The sequence below is a fragment of the Ischnura elegans genome, chromosome X (assembly GCF_921293095.1).
Source record: "Ischnura elegans chromosome X, ioIscEleg1.1, whole genome shotgun sequence".
Taxonomy (NCBI): Eukaryota; Metazoa; Arthropoda; class Insecta; order Odonata; family Coenagrionidae; genus Ischnura; species Ischnura elegans.
The window spans coordinates 87131313-87156962 of record NC_060259.1 but is presented as its reverse complement, the minus strand read 5'-3'; the positions used below and the strand labels follow the sequence as shown (position 1 = coordinate 87156962).

Here is a 25650-nt window from a genome sequence, read left to right as displayed (position 1 = left end):
AAACATGCTCCAAAAGTAAGTACTGATACATTGTTTCCTTACTTCTATGTTTAAAGTTCCCGCTTCACGTAGATATGTCTTTTGGTGCAATGCTATCTTCGCCTGGGCCATTCTGCTGACAATTTCTTCTTTTCTTCTTCCATGGCCAGTTACTCTGCTTCCCAAAAAACAGAGTTCATTCACCTCTTCTAGGCTTTATTTCCCTATATTGTTAGTCTTGACTTCTATCCTGATGCGTACTATTTAATGCTATGTATGTATATGTTGTAGAGTAAATATTGAGAAGAAATGTATCGCCTTGCACTAATTGCTGCACAACGGTAATTTTTCAAAACCGATCAAAATGCTCTAAGGCAACAAAAATTAACCTTCTCCGGGACGGACAAGCGACTTCTGTATGTAGTCACCTTGAAGGTATCAAAAAAAGGCTCCGATCCATTGGGCACAGCGACGAGCACAGAATCTAATCGTCTGAAGAGTGAACTACTCCAACGCCAATACGAACACCTCTCCAGCACCTTTCCCCGCCCTCTTTCCAACTCAACCACACCTTACTCTTTGCATAATCGAATCATCATTACAGAGGAATTGAACAGTGCAAATTTCCGCTCAATATTAATTATTTATTACATTCAACATGTTTCGATGCACTGCAGCATAATCAGGACTGAATGCATAGTTACCGTTGTTAGGGTTAGCTTTGAGCTATGCCTGGGTGGTCAAGCGGGGAATGGAATGGAAAAAAACGTGGTCATTAATAATGATTATATTAGTTTCATAACCCAAAATAATACATATTTGCAAAATTTATTACTTTTCGGAGGTAATAATGGAATTCTACAACGTAACGGCCGCTACAATCACTTTCATTATCAATCAAATTACCTTACGATTTTCGACAAACGCTGCCACTTTAAATTCAATTCTCGACATCAAAAATTCAAAAATTCCCATTTAATAAGAAACAGAAATGCAGAAATTCCTTCAGTTAAATAATTACAGGACATTTTTAAGTGGTGCTATTTCGCTAATGTAATTTGTAAGTGACTGCGGGCCATTAGGGAATGATCAATTAGCAATGAGTAATTATGGATCGAACTTTCAAGATGGCTTATGAGTCCACACGTATTCTTAATTTACTGGATAATAAAGGATTCGAAAATGGCATCACAACATAGTAATTCCAAAGGTTTCGGTAAGTTTACATTGAAAATAATCATTAAAATTTGAAACCTGTTTTCACCATAAATTACCTGCGTTGATGTGCTAGATTATACTAACCCAAATCGCTAACGGCCGTATTCATAGATTTCCGCTAAAACACGCTAGTAGGGCGACTAACTTAGTCGGCTACTAAGACCTTTTAGTCGCCTACTAAGATATGGTATTCATGGATTGTAATACGTGAGCTACTAAGAGCTACTAACTTAGTATGCTACTAGCCAGCTCGGCAGCCGATACTCGGTAGCGATTTGGGTTCAACCCGCTAGGCTACGCTTGACAACACTATATCTGACTCCTCCGCGGCGCGCAAAATTCGTAACACTATCAAACAAAAGAAATTGATTCAGCAAAGTGCATTGAAATTTTTACTTCATAATGGATAATTCGATGTGATATCGCATTTCAGACATATTTTTTGATTGCTATGCACAAACATTATGCAATACCTTTGGGAAAGGGTAGATTTATGAGTAATACCGAAGCATTTGTATGTTTGAGATGCAGTTACCCAGCCAGCACACAGGATATCTTATCCCAGATATGAAAGGGATTTACAACGGAAAAGATGCGCTTCGGAAATCCGTGACGGATAGTACACAGAAAAAATGTCAATGATTTATCCGTGATTATGATACTGGGTCGCGCGCGAGCGTACAACTTCCCGAAATTGGAAAATGTTAATTAAATGACCTGCCGAATTATTTGGCGAAAAGTTCTCATGCTGAATAATTTGTTAAAATATAGGACTATATATGAGATATCTGTTATCCGACAGCGTAATGGCCGGACAGGGCACCCTAGTGACACCACATATTAAATGCATGGTCTTTCCAATATTTGCCTTAAAAATATCTTATACAAGATAATAATGCAAAAGGGTAAATATTTATCATCTTCTATTAATTTAAGATACATGCGATCTGTTTGACATTTTCGTAAAAATATTAAAAAAAAAATGGCCGGACGGAAGATAAAGTTTCCTCTATGGAAAAAATTCCATGGGACCAAATATTTTCCTTATAGGGTTAAAAATATAGGGAAATATTTTAATATTTTTTTCGTGATTATGTGCATAATAATCAATATTATTTTCAAGATTTTCACGGGCATCCCGAAATGTGGTTGACTATAGTAGTATGAACGAGACGCTGGGTTGATATTGATGGTGCCTCATCTGCGTCATTCTGAATCCGGGAACGCTTGCGTTAGAGAACCTCGTGGAGTGAATTTAGAGCTTTTATTATATTGGGCATCTTTTCCTTACTTTTGACCATTGCACCGTTTGGACTATTCTCCTGCTTTTTACCGCTGCGCTCTTTGGATTGTTACTCTACCGGCTTCGACACCTGACCTCTTGGTATACGATTTTTGGATAAATTCCGGCGGTGAAAGTTGGACGCCATCTTGAACGTTTTTTTATCTCCACAACTTTTGGCGTTGCTGAGGTGGAACCCGAGATTGAATTTGCAATTCAAGGTAAGAAAAAGGGTTAGAATTGATGTTAGTCTAATTCTATGTACTTAAGTCTTAGATAATTAAGTTAATTTACCATGTGCTGTCGCACTTGAAAACAATTTCTTGTGTTGCTCACTGGGAATGCATCTTTTTAATATTCTTGTCGAATTATTGCCTGTATGGTTTTGTACTGAAGTTGTAAAAAGTATGGAATTTTGGGAAGTGATCTCTTTGGCGTGATGGGGGATTTGGATTCTCATTTCTTTGCGAATTTCAATTTCACTATGGCGGGGATGCATGGAAGCCATTTTGTAAGTTGTGCGTATTTAGAATAGGTAATTCGAAGGCCAGAGAAGTTCAAGGAAAACCCTCCTCTGTGGAATTACCGAAATTTCATTGAGTTAGCAGGTGATTAATTGTTAAAAATATCCTTCCACCATCGATTTTAGGTACATTACAATTTAATGGTTGCATTTAAAAGAACTTATTTCACTTATTCTTCTATTTTCTTATAATAAATTCTTGTTATATTAGTTTTCAACATTGTTTTGGATAATCATAAATGCCACCTTAAATTTAGTCATTGGTACCTACACCTAAGTTACGTGGCTAACATAAATTTTTATGATTATATATTTTCTGGTTATTTCAGATGTCTTGTAATATGTATCCATTATCGTCACTATCTGAAAGACGAAGACGTCAAATTAGAGCAATCAGGGATCCTGTAGATGGGCAAGAAGCAGTAGCTCCGGTAGATGTCCCAATTGCTGTTCCTGATGAACAGACTGATTTCACTCATAGTGAAAATGAATTGGTGGAAGGTAGCGCAAATGCAGATGATAGTGATAGCAATGGATCTTTTAGTTCAGTATCATTGGTACATGATAGTGAGGACTCTGATGATGACAGTGATAATGACAATAACGAGAATTTTGAGCTTGCTCTTGCTCATTGGGCCAGTGAAGGTGTTTCAATGAGAAAGGTCAGTGAGCTTCTGCACCTTCTTAAGGGACACAACTGCTTCAAGCATTTACCTTCTGACTCCAGAACTCTGCTCAATACACCACGTAATACTACTGTAGTTCAAATTGGTGGTGGGTCATATTGCCACATAGGTATAGAGAAGGAGTTAATGTCTCTGGCTGCTATTAATCCGGCCATCATGGAGGTAGAGACACTAAAATTACAGTGCAGCATTGACGGCCTTCCTTTGGCCAAAAGCTCAAGTAGTCAGGTGTGGCCCATTCTGATGTCCTTGCAAGATTTTTCTTCTATTCCACCCTTTGCTATTGGAATATTTCATGGTAATGAGAAGCCTAAGTCTTGCTCGGAATACTTGGCAGAGTATGTTAAGGAAATCACAATCCTTCAATCAAGGGGTCTTTTGTGTAATGGTTTGAAAGTTAAGGTAATTGTGACATGTTATGTGTGTGATGCCCCTGCCCGTGCTTATGCTGCCCAAATCAAATCGCATACTGGCTACTTTGGTTGTGGAAAATGTTGTGTGGAGGGGGAGTATATAAATCATAGAGTCATTTTCGATGAAATGAATGCACCACTGAGGACAGATCAGAGTTTCATGGAAGTTATAGATGAGGATCACCATGTAGGTTATTCTCCATTGCTAGACATTCCTGACATCAAGATGGTGACAGATTTTCCCTACGAATACATGCATCTGGTATGCCTTGGTGTCATGAGGAAGCTACTTCTGGGTTGGTTGAAGGGCAGTCTTAGTGTGAGATTGCAGGCAAGGAAAGTGGTGCACTTGAATTCAAAAATACAAAACATTGTAAAGCATGTGCCATGGGAATTTGCAAGGAAGCCTAGGAGTGTCAATGAGGTACTAAGGTGGAAGGCTACGGAATTTAGAATGTTTCTTGTTTACACAGGCCCTTTTCTTCTAAAGGGAATATTATCAAAATCAGCATTCAAGCATTTTTTATCACTGCACTATGCTATTCGAATTTTATTGTCCAGTGATTACTTAAAGCATGGGGATTATGCAAGAGCACTTCTGAAGTACTTCGTGAAAAACTTTGCTCTCCTATATGGTCGTGAGGGCTTAACTTATAATGTGCATGGCCTTCTTCATTTGGCAAGTGATGCAAAGATACATGGGCCCCTTGAGAAGTACAGTGCTTTTAAATTTGAGAATAAGCTGGCACAAATTAAAAGGCTAGTAAGAAAGCCAAATCTCCCTCTACCTCAAATTGTCAGACGGTTGCAGGAAATGTCTCAATTCCATCGACCTGAAGCTGTTACTGATAGAACCCGTCAGTATAAACATCATCATGAGAGATTACCATTTGCCCTGAAGTATCCTCAGTACTCAAAATATGCTGTTACTGATCACCTGACAATCTCTGATAAAGCCCCTAACAACTGTGTGATCACCACATGTGGAGATATTGTGGCAGTTGAAGTAATTGCATCTAGGGATGGTCAGGTGTTCATAGTCGGGAAGGCTTTTGAAAAGATTTCCGCATTTTATAACACGCCAGCTCCTTCAGATGGAGTGGGAATATATATAGCAAGTCCTTTGCCTCAAGAGAAGTTATATCCTATCTCAGATGTGAAAAGGAAAGCAATGATGATTCCATTAGGTGCTCCAATTAATCACTACTATGTTGCTGAGCTCCTTCACCATTAATGTCCCTAAGGTGTAAGTTCTTGTATTGATTGCTTCCATTTATTTGTTAAAGTGACCCAGTGAATTATGCAAAAGTAATTTAAGGATTTAAGTACATTCCATTTTTTTCTTTCAGTATGCCGTGGGTAGTCGCAGAATTTTTTCCTCATCGGGAATTCTTAGAAGCCACAGTGCAGACCATTCCCGAGAGCTGGGTGTGTCGTCATTCATCCCAAACATATGCCCTGTACCCACCAGAGACATTTCCTGCTCCTGTGGTGCAGCAAATGATAAGGAAGCAGCATAGTCCAAATAAATCTTGGGAGAAAATAAAATTGAAGTTTGTGACAACTCCATTTGGTAGGATATTCTTTGTATATTCTTCATATAATTTTCCAATCATTCTAATTTTTCATTTCATTGTAGTTAATGCCCCCATGCTTACGGTACCCTTATTCCCGTTTTGTTTTCTCTTATTCCAGATGATGTACTTGCCGCCACACATCTGGAAATTGAGGCCGCTGACTGTGAGGACTCTGATCTGGAAAGATTTGTTATGATGAAGAAAGGGGCAACAAAAAGGAAGAGGAAAATGAAGGACTTACATTATCCTAATGAGCCATGGACTGAGAGTGACCAGTCTGATGTGGATACTATTAGTAATCCTCCCTCACCTTCAGGTACTGATGAAACAAAAAGTGTTGATGTTTCATACTGTGGTAATTGATAGTACATGAGCATTTTTTTTCTTTACAGCTGTAAAGTCATGTGACTTTCCATTGGAAGTGCCACCGGTACCAAAACCTCGAACTTCTCTAGGTGGTGGAGTGAGTATCTCAATATCAAAAATATGTGTTGAGATTAGTAGCCTAAGGGATTAACAATACTTGCCTTAGCCTTTGAGTGTATTGATAAATTCATTTTATCCTATATTTCCTCAATGGTAGCTCTAAAGAAAGCTGTTCTGAGTCCTCCACTTTTTTTCTTTCAGGGTGTTCGGGATACAGCCAAGAGGTGTAACAAACAAGTGGAGTCATCAATGTCGAGGGAGGCAGTTGATTCTGACATTGCAGCAGCAATGAAGACGAATAATGTCTCTTTGAGTGGTAAGAAATTTTCTAACATGGAGTGGCTGACATGTAAGCATTCCGTACATTAATAGGAACTTACAACAGATAGTATATTTATTGTCATTTCTTCTCTTCCACAGCCGAAATAAAATCTTTCATACAACATGAAATTGCTGAAATGAAGAAAGAGATAAAGAGGCAGATGAGGGAAGACAAAGCAGAGGTCTTGGAGGCGATAAATGCAGTCACATTTCAATTGAAATCTGCCAGGATAGGTTCAATTGCCGATTCATTTCCTCCTGAAATGGAGTCGAGGCATTGTCTGCCAATGGACACATTAGAAGAGTTAATAGAGTTTGAAGGAGAAATTGCCTCCGATAAGGAGTATAGGAGATTTTTAGTAAGTCTTGGTTAATTTTGCCCATGTAGAATATTGGAATTATCTCAAATGTCCTTTTTGACTTTTATCTGAAGATAACAGTAACTTTTTCCCCCTTGCCATTAAAATTTTTTAATGTTTGTGTTATTATTATCAATATTTACTGAAGCAATTGCTCTCATTGGCTACTGTATTATTCCATCACTGAATTTTTTGAGCTTCATAGTTTTTTGTAATTACAGGTCAAGCACTTGATGGAACGTTCGTCCAATTTATTGTACCGCAGCATCACAGAAAAGTTGTTCTCTGCTGCAGTCAACAAGACTGTGAATGACATATGCTCGATGATTATGAGCAATGACATGGGGAAGCAGTTCTGCATGAAGGGCAGAACCCCTCATAAAATCCCGTTTGAGAGTACCTTCCCAAATACCATTGACTTAATTTTTGGTAAGTATAAGTTTTGAATGACTGCTGGTAAATTTCCATAATGCTGAGGCGGCCTGATTCATTCAATTGAACACCTCTTTCTTTGAATTCATGAGTTATTAGCAGTAGCATAACTAAGGATAGGCGCTGGGGGGATGGGATGGTCTGGGGTGGCCACCCTCCACCCCCAGGTATCGGGGTCCACAAAATTTTTTTTAATGACATGCCTGGAAATACATTTTACATCATTTTAGCTCTAAAGATTTAACTTCAAGCAGATGCAGTTATTTAAGTTCAACACTAGATAATAGTTTTAAATAATTTTTAAATTTCTCTGAGGTTTTGGGGGGGATGTATCCCCTTATCCCCCCATGGTTATTAGAAAATCAAAAATAGGTTTTTTTTTCAGACTCTGTAAAAACCAAGGGAGCAAACGGACCACAACTTGACCTCTTCACAGTGAAGAAAAGCATTGGGGAATGGCTCCGGTTGGCAAGGCTGCGGGGAGGATCAAAGAAATCTGTGACAAGCGAAATTGTTTAAATATTTGTTTTGTGATGTTTTAAATAAATACATTTGCCTGAAACTTATTTCATTCCTCACTATTGTAATTATACCTACAGCTGTGCCTCTGTTTCAGATTTAAAAAATATGGGATCCTCATAGTGATGAAGCAACTGTGGGTTAATGTATATTTTAGAAGTGGGTGGGGGTGTCTCGGTGTCGAGTTTGTACTTGCTCTCCCCTAGGGGTAAACCTTTCAATATTCGAGTTTTCTGGTGTTCGATGAACTTCCTGTTCTTTTTTTTTTACCATGGACAGTGAACCCAGATGAATAATCTCGAGCCGGCCGGTGACAAAGGAGATTTAAGGGTAGTATCCTTGGGAGATCGGCTTGATAGTTGGTTTTAAATTCATTTGGTGGGTGATTGTTGGTAATTTTGAAGAATGTGGCGGTTCTTTTATATAATTTAGCTCTTGCAGCGTGAACGCGTCGAGCACAGTCGATATATCGATTACGCGTCAGGGTCGATATATTTTCGTTGCGATTGCTTCGAGTATGTTATCGATTACGCGTCAGGGTCGATATATTTTCGTTGCGATTGCTTCGAGTATGTTATCGATATATCGTTTGCTGTGTCATTCTGATTTTCGCCGCCAGGCGGCAGTTATCCCCTGTTACGGATAACATATCCCGTCAAAGGCGGAAATGTATCCCGTGCTTTTCCGCTGCATTTCCCCATTATATCCGAGATATCTTTTCCCGTAGGAGATATAGTATCCGTCTTATATCGGGAAAGTATTATGATATGACTGGGATATATAACCCCTTGTGCTAGTTGGGTATTGCTTTATAAATGGCCGTATATTTATTGATCATATACATTGCGTATTGTTTGCACTTCCGATATTTGTTTCCATTAGTGTATGCGTGATTAGTATGGAAAAACATAACTAGCAACGTCAGTATTATACATATCTGTATTCGGAAAGCAGAAATACACCTCAATGTCGGAGGAGAAACGAAAACTTTTGCAATGCAGAAATGAATCGTTAAGAAATAACGTTGAGATAAATGTGTGAATGACACACATTTATTACGTTACAAACACCTACGTGCGAGCAATTAGTAACATATGTTTGCAACTCCTAAAATGTTAGTCAAGGAAACAACAATCTGCTTCGCTACATTTAAATATTTCAAATATTGACAGCGTGCGGAAATATACGGCATATAGTTTACTAGAGGTGGTTAATGTAAAAAACAAAGCATAATTAACGTAACTTGTTTTACTTATTTATTGCTGATCATATCATAAATAGCACTACAACGCACACAACATCACTTTTTCACTTCACATTTCACGAGCTGTCTTTATGACACTTATAATCCGTACATTCCGAATCAACTGGTTCAATGAAAAGCTTGACTCACACTTAATTTAAAACACTATAACGTGACTCCAGTAAACAATGATAATCAGTTTTCCAATCACTCTGCACACACCAAAAGAATTTGCACTCGTTGACGTTCGAAAGAATTGTTCATATCTCACTTCCCACTCATCACTAATGATTTAGAATCAGTTGATGTTATTTCACATTACCATTACGTAGAAAATGAAATAAATAGGCTGAAACAAATTTTTAAACCAGAAATTGTAACATCAACAAACTTCCAATCTCACTCTCCACTATCACTCGTACCGTAACCAAAACAAAAACAACAGCGCAACGAAATGCGCGAAATGTAAACACTGCCGAAAGCTCACGATAAAGCGACTAGAATAAGTAATATAATCAAACACAAATTATAAGCGTACAAACGAATGAAAATTTATAAGCATTTGCTGTATCCCTACAGAACAACTGCTTCAAATATGAAACATATATCCCCTTCGCAACAGCTAGTAGATACCTTTGATCGAAATGGTTAAACCAGTATGAAAGAAATAAATAATTTTGTCGAAGCTCATACACTCACAAATCACTTCACTTGTCGCTTCACTCCTTACTTCATCGTCTATATGCAATCAATTCACTTAGGGGCGCATTTAATGTACAAATTGTGTTCACTTACACTAGAGGCACAAGTTCACTGCAAGTCGTAGCTTCCTCGCAGCTACGAAAAACTTTCAATTCCTGTCAACAATTACACTACATACGTTGCCTGCCTTACTTGAAGAATGGATTCTCGTATTCCATTTTGGCACAAATGCATAAAAACTCTATAACAGTATACAAATAAAACCGGAGTTCGATCATCCACAACGGTCCGCCATATTTAGTAGCTCCCTTAGACAAGGCCGGAGGGCGACTAAGAACCGGCTACTAAGATAGTAGCATACTAAGCTTAGTAGCCCTTACTAACGATCTATGAATACCATTTTGCTAGTATGCTACTACTTAGAACGCTACTTGGGCGTTAGTAGCTTACTAAGGAAACTATGAATACGGACGATAGTGCTTACGGTCATTCCGATTTCAGAAATTTAATCGTTGCATTAAAAATTTTACCTCCATAAACAATTGAAACGCATATCATAAGTCATTATAATAATAGCATTCACTCCTCTTTATTGAGGGAGATTGAAACTCAGATAAGTATATGCAAACTTGGAACTATTTAGGTTCGCAGTCTTGTAAACTCTACTTTTGTTAAATTATAATTAGTTATAAATACATGGAAGTAAACAATCGCAAGCTGCCATTGATAAATTTAGGGTTACATATTATCATGACGAGATATATTAAGAATGTTTTACGTTTCTAATGATTGCTCTGGACATATAGCAAAGTAGTCATCCTTTGAAATTTTGGGGGTCAGTATTTCTTAATTTTTCCGACTTGAATTCTTCCAGGTCTTGTAGAATAAAACCCTTATAGCACAACTGCAACGATATCTGGGACCATAAGTATGGACTAAAATAATGCCAGCTACTAAGATAGTAGCATACTAGGCTTAGTAGCCCTTACTAACGATCTATGAATACCATTTTGCTAGTATGCTACTACTTAGAACGCTACTTAGGCGTTAGTAGCTTACTAAGGAAACTATGAATACGGCCGCTACAATTTAAATTAAAATACCCTTTCTTCAACAAGTACTAAAGCGATCATCAGTCTTATTTGCAAATGAACACTCACTAGAAAGCCAATCATGCAGGGAACAGTAAAATTAACTTAAAATTAACATCTTCCATCAATAACGGGTAAATAAAAGTTCATCAGTCTTATTTGCAAATGAACACTCACTAGAAAGCCAATCATGCAGGGAACAGTAAAATTAACTTAAAATTAACAACTTTCATCAATAACGGGTAAATAAAAGTTATGGTAATGCTTGTCTCATGGCGATGAAATAATAAAAACCTTTACCAATATATTTTCGCGCAAACTAAAATATTATCACAACGAAAACGCACAGATATGGATATTACAATGAAATATTTAATTCTAGCCTTAAAAATGCACAAGATATTTTTACTAAATAATCTTAGTTAACATTGGTGATGGCCAGATAGTAACTACACCCTGAAAACTCTTTCTGTCATCGCATGAAAATGTTTAACAGTCTATATATATGCGTGTGTCGACGATTTGCTACTAATATCGCTGAGTACCGAATAATGACAGCTACACTGGTGGTACATAAACATTTCATTAGAATTTTTATACCTTTAAGTACTATAAACACTAGGAATGTTATCCAAAATATCTCATAATTCAATTGAAGATTTCTTCTCAAAATTCCTTGCATAATTCATAAAGTGACTAATGTCTACACAATAGCCGCGAAAAACTTCGGACAATTGCTACGATTTTCTAAAAACCCATAATGCGTGCACAATACTTTGTCAACTCAATTGGCATGGTCATCCATGCTTTATGTTTAACGTGCATTACGTATCTTGGACTTACAGTTATTTTCAGCTTTCGAGGTTTACCCTTTTAACTCTGTACTAGATAGTATGTGCCCTGAAAGAGTAATAGCCTTTATCCCGATGCGATCGTCTTGTGAACGAGCTAATAATAGCCAAATAATTGTCAGCGCAATTAAACTGCGCTCGACATAAATTTTAAGGCAAGACGATTCATCAGAATTTCCCAGTTCAATATTCTTCCTCTCCTCGCTGTTATACCGAATAATGAAGTCTCAGCACAATTCTTCGATGATAGCGAAACAAACGTTTTGCTGCGTCGAGGAGCAGTGCTTTAATTGTGTATCGATGGCTGTCTTTTTCTTCTCGGGGCTTTCTCGCCGAGGTCACGATCGAGAGGATCAATGCGACAACGAGGGGAATGAGTGCTTCATGACGCATGATAGCGTGTCTGAATGATAATTATTGGCAGACAGATATATATTAAGTAACCATACTCATTTCGTTTCTCATTTTAAAAGCAAACGCTCCTTTACATCAGCTCGCCGCTAGAAATCCGTATAAAATTCTCTAATACTTAAAGAATGTTAGTTACTCTAAAAGAAGTGTAAATTATTGAAAATCAAAAGCAATGATTGGCTTTATAAAACACTGGTAACGCAATTAGTAGAGCGTGGACTCGTTCTAAGATAGGGTTAGAGGGTCTAGTCCAGTGGCTGGGGTAATAGCCAGGCGTTGAGTTCGGAGGGGCGAGAATACCTGGACAACTCCTCCCCAAAAAAGAGCTCCGTTCAGAGAAGTTTAAAATATTCTTAAGCTACACGTAGCATGAAAAACATTTTCCTTTCGGTAGGAAAGGGTAAACAGCGGAGATTCTCGTAACGGAGCTTCCTAAAATACTCTACAGTTTACGCCAATCGAACGTCATCATCGATTAGGCATAGAATTACAGGTTTCATACAAATTTACACCCTCTCTGACTTATCACTGATCTCCAGTCTATTTTTTTTAACATCCTCACTAAACATCAAAGGCAAATGAGCTGTATAATTGGATTTTACGAATAAAATACAGCACAGGATATTGTAAAATAAAATTTAGTAACTCTTTCCTTTCAGTAACTCCCTTTTCAAATGTGTTCCATATTTTGATCCTTTTTCATCCCTCATCTATCTTGTACCAGCTCCATTGTAATTTTCCCCCTACTCCTCGCACCACCCTATGATTAATACCATTATTCGTTTGTTATTTGATAGTACGGTTGAATATTATTTTTTCATTATTGTTTACGTTTTTCTAACTACTCGTCAATTGCTTTCTTTGCCATTGCGAGTCCTATGCAATATGCCTTGTGCTGTTTTTGGACGGCATTAAATAAATAAGCAGTGGTGGTAAAAGCAGAAATAAAGTCGGAGCTATCTCTTGCCGCCCAGCTGGGACGGCTCAAAAACGCCCACCTCACCGCTGGACCGCAAACGACACTCCATACATCCAACCACGATTTTTATCTTTTTGCTGCGCCTCTGGAATTTTTCATTGACCGTCACCTAATTTCACTGACAGTTCGCTGATTTTCCAGAAAGGTATGAATCCTAACAAATGAAGAGGTACGAAATTATCATCTAGAATTACATCAGGCACTTTTAAGGAGCATTTCATCAAAATCTACCCACCACACTCCAAGCCGCGTCTTGAGCGAACGGCAGAGGGTGTACGAACACCAGCAGAGAAGTGTCTCGATCAAACAATAAATAACATGGCACACGTCTGAGGATGCATTCGAATGCATGATTTTCACGTCCAAATAAAAATACCAGACACGAGCAATGACAAAAACAATCAAAGCATTATGATGGAAAAACTCACACACTACTAATTTTCCACACTTTAATCAAACTTACGCCGACCTAGGTTTCAGCGGGTGACTGTCATTTACAAAGTGTAGCGAAATAACTCTCAACAGAGAGGTCTTGCCTTGACCTTGAGAATGGCGGTTACTCGTTGAAGCCTAGTTCGATGAAAGTTTGATTAAAATTGAAAATTCTACCAGATAAAACCAGAGTCTATTGTTTCTAATCAAAACAATATTTTACACTATTTAACATTGGGAAAGTTAGCCAAGAAAATACTCTGCAATCACGTACATAGGTTCCTTCACACACTTTACGTACAATGGCGGGAAAAATTAACGCAAAGCTCGTTGGCGTCTGAGAGCGGCCAGTTCAGGAACTACTTGTCTTCCATAATTTTGCCCTCGTAATGCTCTTATACAACCGGGAGATATAAAACTATATGCTCCTTATATCTGGGAAATAATCATATCCGTCTCATTAGGACAACGCGCAAAATATCCAGCTACGATTCTTCCCCATATTCTCCGAAGTATGCTTCGCCCTCGACTCACCTAGAATGGAATCTACTCTCGTCGGGACATCAGTGGACACAGCCGACATATTGGGCATTGAGACTGCCTTAGAACCCAATCGTTCCGGTGGTGTAGTGGGTAAAGTATCATGCAACGAATCAGAGTTCCACGGAGCAAGTCCCAGTGACGGATGACTTACTGCTGCACACATACTGTAAACATTTTTGTGATCTTAGAACTTCGCAATACCTATCACAAGGTCCATGGGATGTTCATGATAATTGAATTTTTATTCGCTTATTTATTTGTTGAAATTCAACTACTATATTGCATAACCTTTTGGGCAGTTGGCTGTAGAGTGAATTTTGACTACCTTTCCCAAGTCGTCCAACCCAGCTTCAAGGCCCCTAACATTAGCTGCATGTGCGATGTGTCACGGCCTACTTCTCCTCCCTCATTTCAAGGGAAAATTCCTCGCTCGTTTTCGCGTTATTAAAGTTTTGAGGAAAATAAAATATGCTAATACTTATGATAAGCATTTACTATTTTTCTAACTAATAGTACTTATCTACGAATATAACGCAACCGAAATGCAATTTGTAAAACTAGACCTATGTTTATGTTATTATAAATATACATGTAAAAACAAAGAAATTTAACTAACATGGCTATATTTATCCAATTTTTATTGAAAAATACACGTTAAACCGAAGAAATTCAGTTAACAGAAACTTAATTTAGAAGTTTTTTTTTTAGAATTTCAATATTTAAATTAAAAAATAAATCAAGGCAATTAATTTAAGTTGTACCTGCTTAAGTTCTTGCCGTTGCCTACAAACTTAGCATATTATTGTTCAAAATATGCGTACAAATAATTAAATACCACATAACACAAACAATTTTTAGTTTTAGTACACTCACTACAACAGATATAACGCGGTTAAAACGGGTTATAATTCGTTTGAAATCATTTTTCATTCCGTACGGCGTTACCCCGCATGAGAGAAATGCGGCATGTGTACCAAAGTTTATTGCGGCGTCTCTCCCTTTCCCTACGGATGAGACGCAGCATCTCTTATATGGGCCAATATGTCGTAACTAGGCTGAAAACATTCCGAAGAGAACTTACCGTCGCTACAAACCTCAAAAAATCGTAATACAGCTGTAGTTAAATGTCCGATACAAATTTAGTACAAAGCGAGAAAAGTTTTGAAGGTAAAATGCCAGACTTATTTCATGACTTAAGCTTTAAAATCTATAAAACCACTGAAAAACAAACGGGACATTCTCAATTATTCTCTGGCATTTACTCCGTCTCTGCATTGGTCATTTTCCCGCAATCTGTCAGGAAACGCCGAAACGGTGCGCAGTCTCTCCCCGAATTACCCTAAAATCAGCGAGGGGTATCGGTCGGAATTCAACGGTTGGTGAAGACAAATCCTTTACTATCGTTAAAAGTCGTCCACTGTTTTCATGGGGGTTTATGAAAATACGGAGTTATTGAATATGTTTTGAATGCATGCTTACGCTTGGTTGCTATAGTTAATTTGTATTGTTAAAATGGAGGGGAAGTGGATGAATTTGGATTCAAAAATCACTTATCAGAATAATACGAAGCGTTTTGAAAAATCGAATAAAAGAATCAGCGTCGTAGCATTCCTTTTACCGCCCAGTGATAATCATGTTCACTCAAGATTTCGAGAAAAGGTTTTTAAAATTGCAAAAGAAAATGTCCGCACAGAATTCAATTACATATATGCTTATGAGAATTAAAAAGTTAACACTGATGTAGTGAAAATTACCCCAAAAATTGTTCATCGTAAAAATCCTTCCTTAGGTTTATCACAGTTAATTTGTGTTTTACAAGGGAAAGATAGGAGAGGTGAGAGCGGATAGGGCATCTTTGGGCCAGGGCCGGAGCTAGGAGTTTGGTCAGGGGGAAAAATATCACTATGCCATCCCCCACCCCTGATCCCCACTTCCTCCCCCTACCCCTACCACTAACATATAATACATGCGTAAGCTAATATTTTGTGGTAACCGCATGTAAGCTATTAAGAAGTTTTATTAATATTATTGTTAAATAATTTATAAATTAATAAGTTTTTTAAATAATGCAATTATTAAAAAAAACATTAAAAAATTAATTGCCTTTTTTAATTTTACCTCCCCGTGAAAACTACCACCCGGGGCACGGGCCCTCTCCGCCACACCCTAATTCCGAGTCTGGTTGGGGCAATAAGGTGTTTTCTCAGCGATCATTCACTTATTAGGCATAAAATGATAATTTCCAAATTCGGGCGAAATATCTTCGGACACTGGTAATTTACAACTCAAACCGAAAAAATGTTGAGAACCCTATTTGTAGCAAATTTTATCTAGTATAATTTCGTAAGTCTGTATTTTCTTCAAGAGTTGATGGTTATTTCCGAAAAGGGTTAAAAAAAACAAATTTTTGGGGACTTAACGTCCGTGACGTAGAAAAATAAAGGAAACCGACACCAGATAATAGTTATGATAGCAAATAAACAGATGGCGGTCGCCTCGAACGTATGAATGAGGAGTTGACGCCTATCTTACGCCAACGAAAAGGAGACTTTCAAAGGAAGAGAACTCCCTCCCTCCTCCACCTGGAGACACCGGCGATTCGCTCGTCCTTCAGGAGTTTGTGTTTTTACATGCTCCTGAGGCGCATCAAGACCGCTGCGTAAAAATTTGCGTAAAAAAAATAAACTGACAGAAACATTCAAGCGAAAGATCCACAGAGAAAAAATCATTCGCCTCAATTCAGTATTTCACCCGAAAGCCAGTCCTTAAAATAGTGAAGTCATGTCTGGTACCTATATTCATAGGTAGCAGACATGACTTCAATACATAACTGTAATACAGTTGGAGAGAATTATAACGCTAACTGATAAGAATACTATTATCTATGCGATTTACAAGATATGCACATAAATCATACCCGAGAATAATGAGGTAAAAAACTGAAGTACTCTAGCTAAACAAACATGAATGAAAGGCAAATTACACGTCGTCGTCACTTGCTCGCCGGCGATTGATCCATTCGCGAATATTAAAGCAGAATTCGCTTTTACGGGGCACGCAAACAGTTCTGCCGGGTTACATAAGAACCATTCTTAGAATTTGGTGACGCATTATGCGAAACTTAGCAAATATGAAGATTAACAGGAAGTAGGTACTCACGATTGCTATTTCACAAAAAAAACTACCTTTTTTAATTCAAATATGAGAAATTTCTCGCCGCGTGATAGCAAAATATTGCTCCAGTATGACATAAAGAAGACAATAGTGCACCTGATAATAAGACCAGTACTTGAGTCTCGGCATACCTAAGAAGTCAATCAAAACAAGCTCAGTGCGTTCATATGGCCATTGCAATGACTGCACTTCATTTTCTCGAGAGGGGAATTCATTTTTTACTGAGGAATGCAGTCACGAATGAAAAGCACGAATTTAAGAATATTTTGTTAGTATAAACCATATATTCCCATGGTACATCGAAAAACTACCCAAATTTACATGGAATGAGCGGGGAAACATGGCCATGAAAACGGTGCCATATACCGTTCTTCGCACATGGAAACATTAGAAGAGTACTTTACAACAGCTTTAAAAGAAATAACTAAAAAAAATCCAACTGAAGCAGGAATAATGTGGCAATAGTTCCCTCCAGTTCCCTTTCGTATTATCTTCAGCCTGACATAAAGTGGGCCAGAGGTTACAGTATCACAGCAAAAAAATTAGTCACACGATTCTCATTTCCAGCGTGACTGCGACTGAAGCAATGCAAGTGAACAAAAAAGAAGCAAAATAACGAGTACAACTGCCTCACTAAATACAGTGCTCAAGAAATTCAATGCGAAGTAATATCAATGCAAACCACGGATATTTGATGCGCTCGACCTTCGTGATGTAAACAAAGGGAAAAAAACACCACATGATGGGTATGAGAGCAAATAAACAGCTGACTATCGCCTAGAATGTAGGAATGAGGAGGTGAATCACTTAAAGCGCCATCAAAAAGGAGACTTCCGAAGGCGAAAACTACCCCACCCCCTCCCTCCCGCCCGGCGTAACCGGCGATACGTAATCACACGAGACAGGACTTGGAAGGGGCGCGCGAGAGCTAACGAATCGTCCTAAAGCCTGTTATCGACCATTAACTCAAGATAGGTAATATCCCTTTATTCTTGCGCCAGTCAAGATCAGCTTACTCATTGATTTCGTATCGAAAATTCCCGGATATATGAAGGTGTTAATACTATGACTCTGAGCGCAGTACAAAAACACAAATTGCATGAAATTCTTAAGATTGGTATCCCGACTCCATATCATCATAACCGACGTGAAATCCTTAATCTTCCTGGGATAATTCATCCCCGAGTTTCCAGGATAACGAAATGTATTTACATCTGAAACATACTTACACAACATTCAGAAGCAGAGCTTGCCTTGATTAGATAAGAAATTCTCCAAAAGCAAACTTATGCACGCGCTTGTGTTTGTAGCAAACAAATACCCACGATATCCATCGTAGTAGCGTGGGGTAGGTAGGCGACAGTTTTACACCCTGAGAGTGGAAAGCACTTCCGAGCACGTGTAAACGTTGAGGAAACACGATCAAAGGTACACCTTGCACGTATACACGATTAAAGTTAGTAGAGAAACTAAGTATTAAGATACAATTTCGCGTAGATTCGAATTATTTTCGTATCATAAAAAGCCTTTGAGAGTAAATATCGCCTAATTTTCTAGAAAAATACATCCAGCTCACTCATTCCTAAAACTCAACTTAATTTCTTATTCGCTGTGGCGAATGATACTTTTAATTACGGCACTGTAGTAAGATCAAAAGATATTGACAGCGAACTCGTTTGAAAGACATTTCCAGCACCGCTTTCCGAATACGGCGGCAGAAAGCAAGGATTGGTTTCACAAATTTTGATAGGATCAACTATTCTTCGTAGAGCAATACGCAAGCACGTAACGTATATCACGTCTCCTTCTAACGAAAGTCGTGAGGATGACGCTTGGGCACTACCGGTGTAAACTCGTTGCGTTCGAGCAGCACAGCACGAGCAAGCACACGGTAAACTTCACAATTTGGCCAGAGTATCATGTCTGCACTGTAACCCCCTCGCCGGCACCGAAAGCGACGCAACCTGTCAAGTATGACGAGTCGTGACTCACCTGCTTTGGCCAGACCGCATGCACTGGGATCCACGTGCGAAATGAGGACAGCGGGAAGAGAGCGGTCGCCTTGCGATGGTCAGTCACCGACCGTCGCACGATCAAAAGAACAACCGTCAACACAGCACGCCCGTGGCTCGACAACTGCGGCGGCGCGGTCGACCAGCTGCGGGCCTCTCCTACCCTCCCTCCGCGCGTGGTTTGGGGGAGGAGGGCGGAGGGGAGGGGTGGCGCGCGATAAAGAACCCGCCGATCCATCCGCCCTCGCCGTCAATGCGTCGCTGGGGCAACGTATCTGTCTCAACATCAGGGCTGGTTGCCCAAGGGCCCCCGAAGGCAACATGGTCAAAGGGTCCCAAATTAAAAAATTAAATTGAAAGGACAAATGTGACAACTTAACCAAAAATCGAGAGTGATTGGGCCCCCCATCCCGCAAAGTGAAAATATTGTAATGATGAATCCTATTTCTCCAGCAACTCTAAGAAGGCAGCCATCTGGCCAAGAACTATAGTTAAGTAATACTAAAAAGTGAAAAACTGCTCGGTATTGGTATCTTATATATGAGTGCGTTGGGAGCCAAGGGGTACAAGTGATTTCTCTTTCCTGCACTGCGTTAGGTACAGAAATTAGGTATAGAAAACAAACGAGATCAATTAGATACTTAGTAGTGCTTTTGATTTTCCACTCGATGTCAGCACAGAATTGAGACTCACTCGTATCCCTTGGCAACCAGGTTTTTGTGTATTTATTGTAACAATTGACTAACTTTACCTAACTCCGTTGAGAAAAAAATCACATGTACCCATTGGCTTCCAAACCACTCATATAATGTTAGAGCGTTGGCGAGGGCGAAAAGAAACATGGACCGCCCTTCAGGGTTATCGCGCGGTCATTTCTACAATTCCCGCACTTGCATGGTCCAAGGAAAATAGAAGGTGCTGAAAGAGCCCAGGGATTCCGGAGACCTTCCAGGGCCTTCATCCCTGGAGCCCCGCAGGAATTCTTGTCCGCCGTAGCCAGTCCGCCCCTGCTCAGCATATCGATGAAGCGTCATGAGGAACCTGCCCTTGACTAGAGGCGTAATTATGGGGGAAGCGATGAGGGGGATGGAACCACCCCCAGGACTCTCTTCCCGCCCATCTATTATGATAGTTCGCCTTCAGTTTAGTGAAACCACTAATAGGCTTGGGGATCGGGTTGTTGTGGTTGCTAGAGTGTTCGCTTCACACCCCGTGGGACCGCGTTCTAATCCCAGCGGTGGGAGAGACTTATCATAGGCTTCGCTATCGGAGTGCTATGTGGAGGGTACTACAGATACACTACTCCGTCCGTCGGATGAGACGTTAAGCCGCGGTCCCCTTGGCGCCTTTCATTAAGAACATGGTAATTCCGACGCCAGGTTTCTCTCCACCCTTTCCTTTTCTACCCTTCAAACATGTCACAAATGAAATTGGCTATCGGTCGTCTCTTCCAAATACCATACTATAATAATAGAATTGAAACTTTCTGTAACATATTAAATGTAGCCAAGTTATTCTTAAATAACTTCATGTAATAAATAAAAATTTCTTGAATAATTAATTACCCGGTGAGGTGTTCTACTCAATCTGATCCATCCCCCAAAGCTAAGTCCTAGTCACACCACTGCCCTAGACCACCAGCGTCACGCTCCTTATGAGTTGGGCTACGCTACGTGAGCAGCGAGCATGCGCAACCAGAAAAAAACCGGCTGAAAGCCATATCACGATCGCACACTTAAAATCGAGGAAAACATCCGGGAATTGAATCATGGAGATTTAGCTTTCCGGAAATCCAAGGGTCCATGGTTCTATTTTAGGTCCAGGGGTATATTTTCTATGGAACTAAATGGGAATTATTCCAATGCCGTTCACGTGGCTCAGTTGGAATACTCCGCATGTCAAGAATTGGATCCTCGATTGAAAATATGAACAGTGTGACGTTGGTCATGTTACGACTTGCCTATGACATGACTGTCATTGGGGAGCGTGGTAGCCTATTGGGTAGAGCGCTTGGCTGCTGATCGAGGGGTTCGGGTTAGAATCCAGGGTGAAGCCTTCCGACACCCCCAATCAAATTACTCAAATTAAGTAGTAGACCAAGGAAAGCATCTGCACCTACTACCCTGTATAAGTGACATTTACACGCTTGTGGCTTAGTTTTTTGGTGAACCCTACCATCAGTTATCCAAACCAACCTTCTGGTTGAATCTTTGGGTGAGTGAGTGAGATGGCTGTCACAGCAGTGACAGAGAAGGACTAGAAGAAGACTCTGGTAAATATGAGTTGGCTAATGGCTAGACGTCAGCTGAAAATTAGCACCAAAAAAATGTAGATATTAGTATGCAGTAGGAGGGAAGAAATCAAGCCTAACATTGAAATATCGAAACAAAAACTCGAAAAGGTGAATGAATTCTTTTATTTGGGAAGCAGAGTAACAAGCGATCGAAGAATCAAGAAATAAATAATCAGTAAGATAACACAGGAGAAGAGAGCATTCCACCATCCATCCAAAGAAAGATCTACTCAAATCGGGAACTTTAAGAAAAGGAGTAAAGAAAAAAAATTTCAGTACACACTTCGGGGGCATGCTTCTACACGGAAGCGAGGCATGGACAATGGCAACAGTGGAGAAATCAAGAACGGAGGCTTTCGAAATTTGTTGTTACAGAAGAATGATGAAAATTAACTGAATTGATAGAGTAAGCGATAAGTCCTAAAAATAGCGGAGAAGAAGATAAGCCTCACGAAAACCTTGATTATAAGACGGAACTACCTAATCATTTGAGGCATGATGGCACGATGAAGACCATAGCCGAGGGTGAAGTAGATTGCAAATACAGAAAAGGAAGTTTTCGAATAAAATATATGAAACAAGTTAAGAAGAATGTGAAATAGAAATACTTAGGTGTGAAAAGATAAGCTGATGGAAGAATTGAGTGCAGATCAGCGTCAAACCAATCTCAGGATAGTTGACAGGTGATGATGACGATGATGTGGCGTTGGTGGTCCGCGTTGATGTTGGGAGTACTAGCTCGGGTCCAACTACCGCAGGGGGAAGTTAATTAATTGTCTGTTTTTTGGAACACGATAGAAGACCGAGTGGAGTCAATAAAGGGTTAAAATTAGGCATTACCTATGTGGGCCGAGTAAATTCTCGGTGGGGGTTGCCACCCACATTATAGTTTATATTATTTCAGGAGAAGGAACCCAAATAATTATGAAACCCTCTCGGGCTTATCTTAGCCCGATAAGTCAGCTGTGGACGAGCATAGCTTTCTTCACAGCCTCAAAGTCCACCAGGAAAAAACGGAAATTCTCTGATCGTCCACGGGTTATTGGGACGGATTATTCAAAGAATCTACTGACATCAGATTCGAGGAATAATGAATCGTGACCCTGGTTTCCAATTAAGACGCATTTGGATACCAATCATCAACAACATGGAAATGACACGGAAAAGAACTGAGCTAGAAAAATTGTAGCCGGAATTGTCAAGGCATTAATCCTTGACGATGACAGCTGAGTTAGCTGTCGAAACGTCGTTATGGACCCAACTCTAACCCGCCTGGAAGCCCGAGATATGTTTATCGACATTATTCACCGGGAAAGCCTTAAGTAACTCATCATAGCTCAAAGAAGTGTTTTTTCATTTAGGGTTATGCAACTGATCCAAAATGGACTCTAAATACGCCTAATTCAAGACTTTAAATCGATGCAAATGCAAATGAAATGCAAATTCATTACACCTCCGAAAAAAGCAACCAGCCCACACTCCTTTACCTCTCGTTGCTACAATTTATGCGCAAGTCTAATACGTGCAATGATTGTCTTGTGTGGTTATGAATTGTGAGTGTACACACTGAGAAATTAGGTCGTCTAGAGAGTTCACCTCTTCTATTTAACCGGCTGTGAATGTAATCAAAGTTAGCGTAGCTATTAGGATACACCAAGAGAGGCAAGACATGCTTTGGTTTTTTCTAGTGATACAGGAAGAAATGTATTTTGCGGCTCAATTCAAGATGGGAAGTGTTATTGGCTATGGATCAAAATCATTCACCGGTAGCCTAACTAATTTCGTGACTAAATGAGTAGTGCGTGTTTGCTCGGAGCTATTCGCCTCCATACGTTCGTATGATGACTCCTGATTGAATGAATGGCCTTTCGTCGAAATCACTCAGAGTCTGATGGAAAACCAATTTATTTTACGCTCTCATTGAAACTGGATTACTATGAAGTTATGCCAGAGAATTGAGGGTGGGGAGAAGAATCGCAGATTGGCCTTCCAACGAAAAATATTTTACAACAGGGTTTATTCCGCAACTAGTAATCACGAGAACACCACGTCACGTCAATATAAGTCGACTGACGGCATAATCTATTCACTATTAATTAATATTTATTTTCTTTATCGTTCGCACGTTGATCTATGCATACATTCACATATAATCTCTCTTCCTTCGACAATCGTCTTCCTTGAGCTCTCCTTCCATTGAACGCGTCCGAATAGAACAGCTCTCACGAGAATAATGCCTTCTGAAACGCAATTTTATTGGCTATGGCTCAAAATCATAGCGAATAATATGGATTAAAATCATAGCATAGGGTTGGTACAGGGGATCGGGTTGGATTGATGGATTATGTGTTAGCTTTATACCCCGTGGGCCCTGGTTCAAATGCCATTTTTTAGTTACACCGGACAGGTTATATAAGATGTAAAAGAGAAGAAATGCGTCCCTATCGGATAGGAAAGAAGAATGAAGAGCTGCGTCAAACCAACCTTATGATGGTTGAATAATGACGATGATAACAGAGAATTTACAGACTGCCCGCTGCCTGCTGACTGACTACTTTGAACGTAGTGTGAAGGACACTTCAAGTGCAACACTTCGTCTAATCGTGGTCCACTTGGTGCCTTTCAATGAAGCAGGCTTATGCCTACGCCGAGTTTCTCTCCACTATTCCTTACCTACCCTTCCCAAATGGAGCAAATGACTGTCGATCGCCTATTTATCTTCGGAAAATCGAAGGGTTTTTCTTCTCCGAAGAAAAATCTTTCCTTCCGTAGAAACGTCAAATTACGGTTTCGCTATCAGTGACCCACGCCGCCCTGATTACGGCGTTGGGATTTCCCCATCTCCTCCCTTCCAACCCTATCGTCACCCCAGAGGCGTCGGCGGGTTCCTCTTCGCGTCGGCGCTTCTTTCCTTTTTCCTTCCCCACCAAACCCCTCCCCGGGATGACTCGGCGAATCAGTTAAGTTACAGGGTCCCAGCCCCGGTGGTTGTAACCTTCTCAGGGCCCACCCTGTATCCTCATCCGCTGTCGATCGCCTCCTCCACGTACCATACCATATCCTCCTAGGACTGATACCTCACTGTCACACAAGTTTGGCCATTGAATGATTTGAAAGACGTGCAGAAACGTGGAGGCTGAGGAATGTGGACGAGAAAAGAATGCAGGAGTTTGTAATGTGGGTATGGAGGAGAATGGAGAAGTTGAAGAGGAAAGAGAGGAAGTGAAATGACGAAGTGCAAGACATGGCGGGCGAGGAGAGAAAACTTCCAGGGAAGATACGTAGCAGACACAGGACTTGGATGGAGCGAGTACGGATCGGGGAGGGGATGATACAATCCATGTTTGTAGAAGAATGTTTGGTAAGATAGGAAGGGGAAGGAAGAGAATAGGATATACAGATATAATTAAAGCGGGTGGGCCATACGGTGAACTGAGGAGAATAGTCCACTTTGGCAGGGAAGAAAGGTCGGACGAATCCGCCGAATGGTACATGGAAAGCTACCTATCGGGTTGAACTCTTAAACTAGCAACTAGATGATCAAATATTTCAATTTTTAGAAAATATCAACATGTAGCACAACACCAGCGATACCAAACAAGTTATCACACATACGATACACACACACGAGACAGAACTAGGAAGGGGCGCGCGAGGGCAAAATAATCGTCCTAAAGCCTGTTATCGACCACTAACTCAGGATACGTAATATCCCTTTAGTTTTACGCCAGTCAAGATCAGCAAACACGTTGATTTCGTATCGAATATATCGAAGGGTAATTAAAAAGCAGTATCCGCACATAATAAAAAACACGAATACCATGAAGTTCTTGAGACTGGCATCCATTATTAAGATGAGTATTATGCAAGACCTCGAAATTTTCCAGCCTAAAAATTCTTCTTAAGAATTAAGGAAATCTCATTCCGCACCAACCCATGCAATTCCAGATAAAAAGAGAAAAATAATTCAAAATTATTCAAACTCTGATGACCATCTTAAGATATATACGGCCGTATTCATAGATTTCCGCTAAAACACGCTATAAGGGCGACTAACTTAGTCGGCTACTAAGACCTTTTAGTCGCCTACTAAGATATGGTATTCATGGATTGTATTACGTGAGCCACTAAGAGCTACTAACTAAGTATGCTACTAGCCAGCTCGGCAGCCGATACTCGGTAGC

The 25650-nt window shown here is 39.8% G+C and overlaps 2 protein-coding genes across 6 annotated transcripts in view; one reads left to right on the top strand and one right to left on the bottom strand.

The window, feature by feature from the left end:
* LOC124171890 (sialin-like) overlaps positions 1–25650 on the bottom strand; it is a 166497-nt gene that overhangs the window by 73795 nt on the left and 67052 nt on the right. For 2 of the 4 annotated variants that reach the window (XM_046551278.1, XM_046551281.1), the window contains exon 1: positions 19154–19287. The exons of the other annotated variants lie outside the window; for them this stretch is intronic. The gene's annotated coding sequence lies outside the window, so the exon portion shown is untranslated. Of the gene's footprint in view, positions 1–19153; positions 19288–25650 lie in introns of those variants that run through there. 4 annotated transcript variants of the gene reach the window in all.
* Positions 1752–8514, top strand: LOC124171891. Of its 2 annotated transcripts, XM_046551283.1 has the most exons (8): positions 1752–2700; positions 5451–5674; positions 5797–5994; positions 6071–6141; positions 6306–6420; positions 6525–6784; positions 7006–7213; positions 7602–8514. In XM_046551283.1, exons 2-8 carry the CDS (start codon positions 5452–5454, stop codon positions 7733–7735), a joined length of 1209 nt encoding a protein of 402 aa, XP_046407239.1. In that variant the 5' UTR covers positions 1752–2700; position 5451; the 3' UTR covers positions 7736–8514. The 2 variants fall into 2 exon arrangements, with proteins under 2 accessions (XP_046407239.1, XP_046407238.1); XM_046551282.1 differs by lacking the exon at positions 1752–2700 and having other exon boundaries at positions 5371–5674.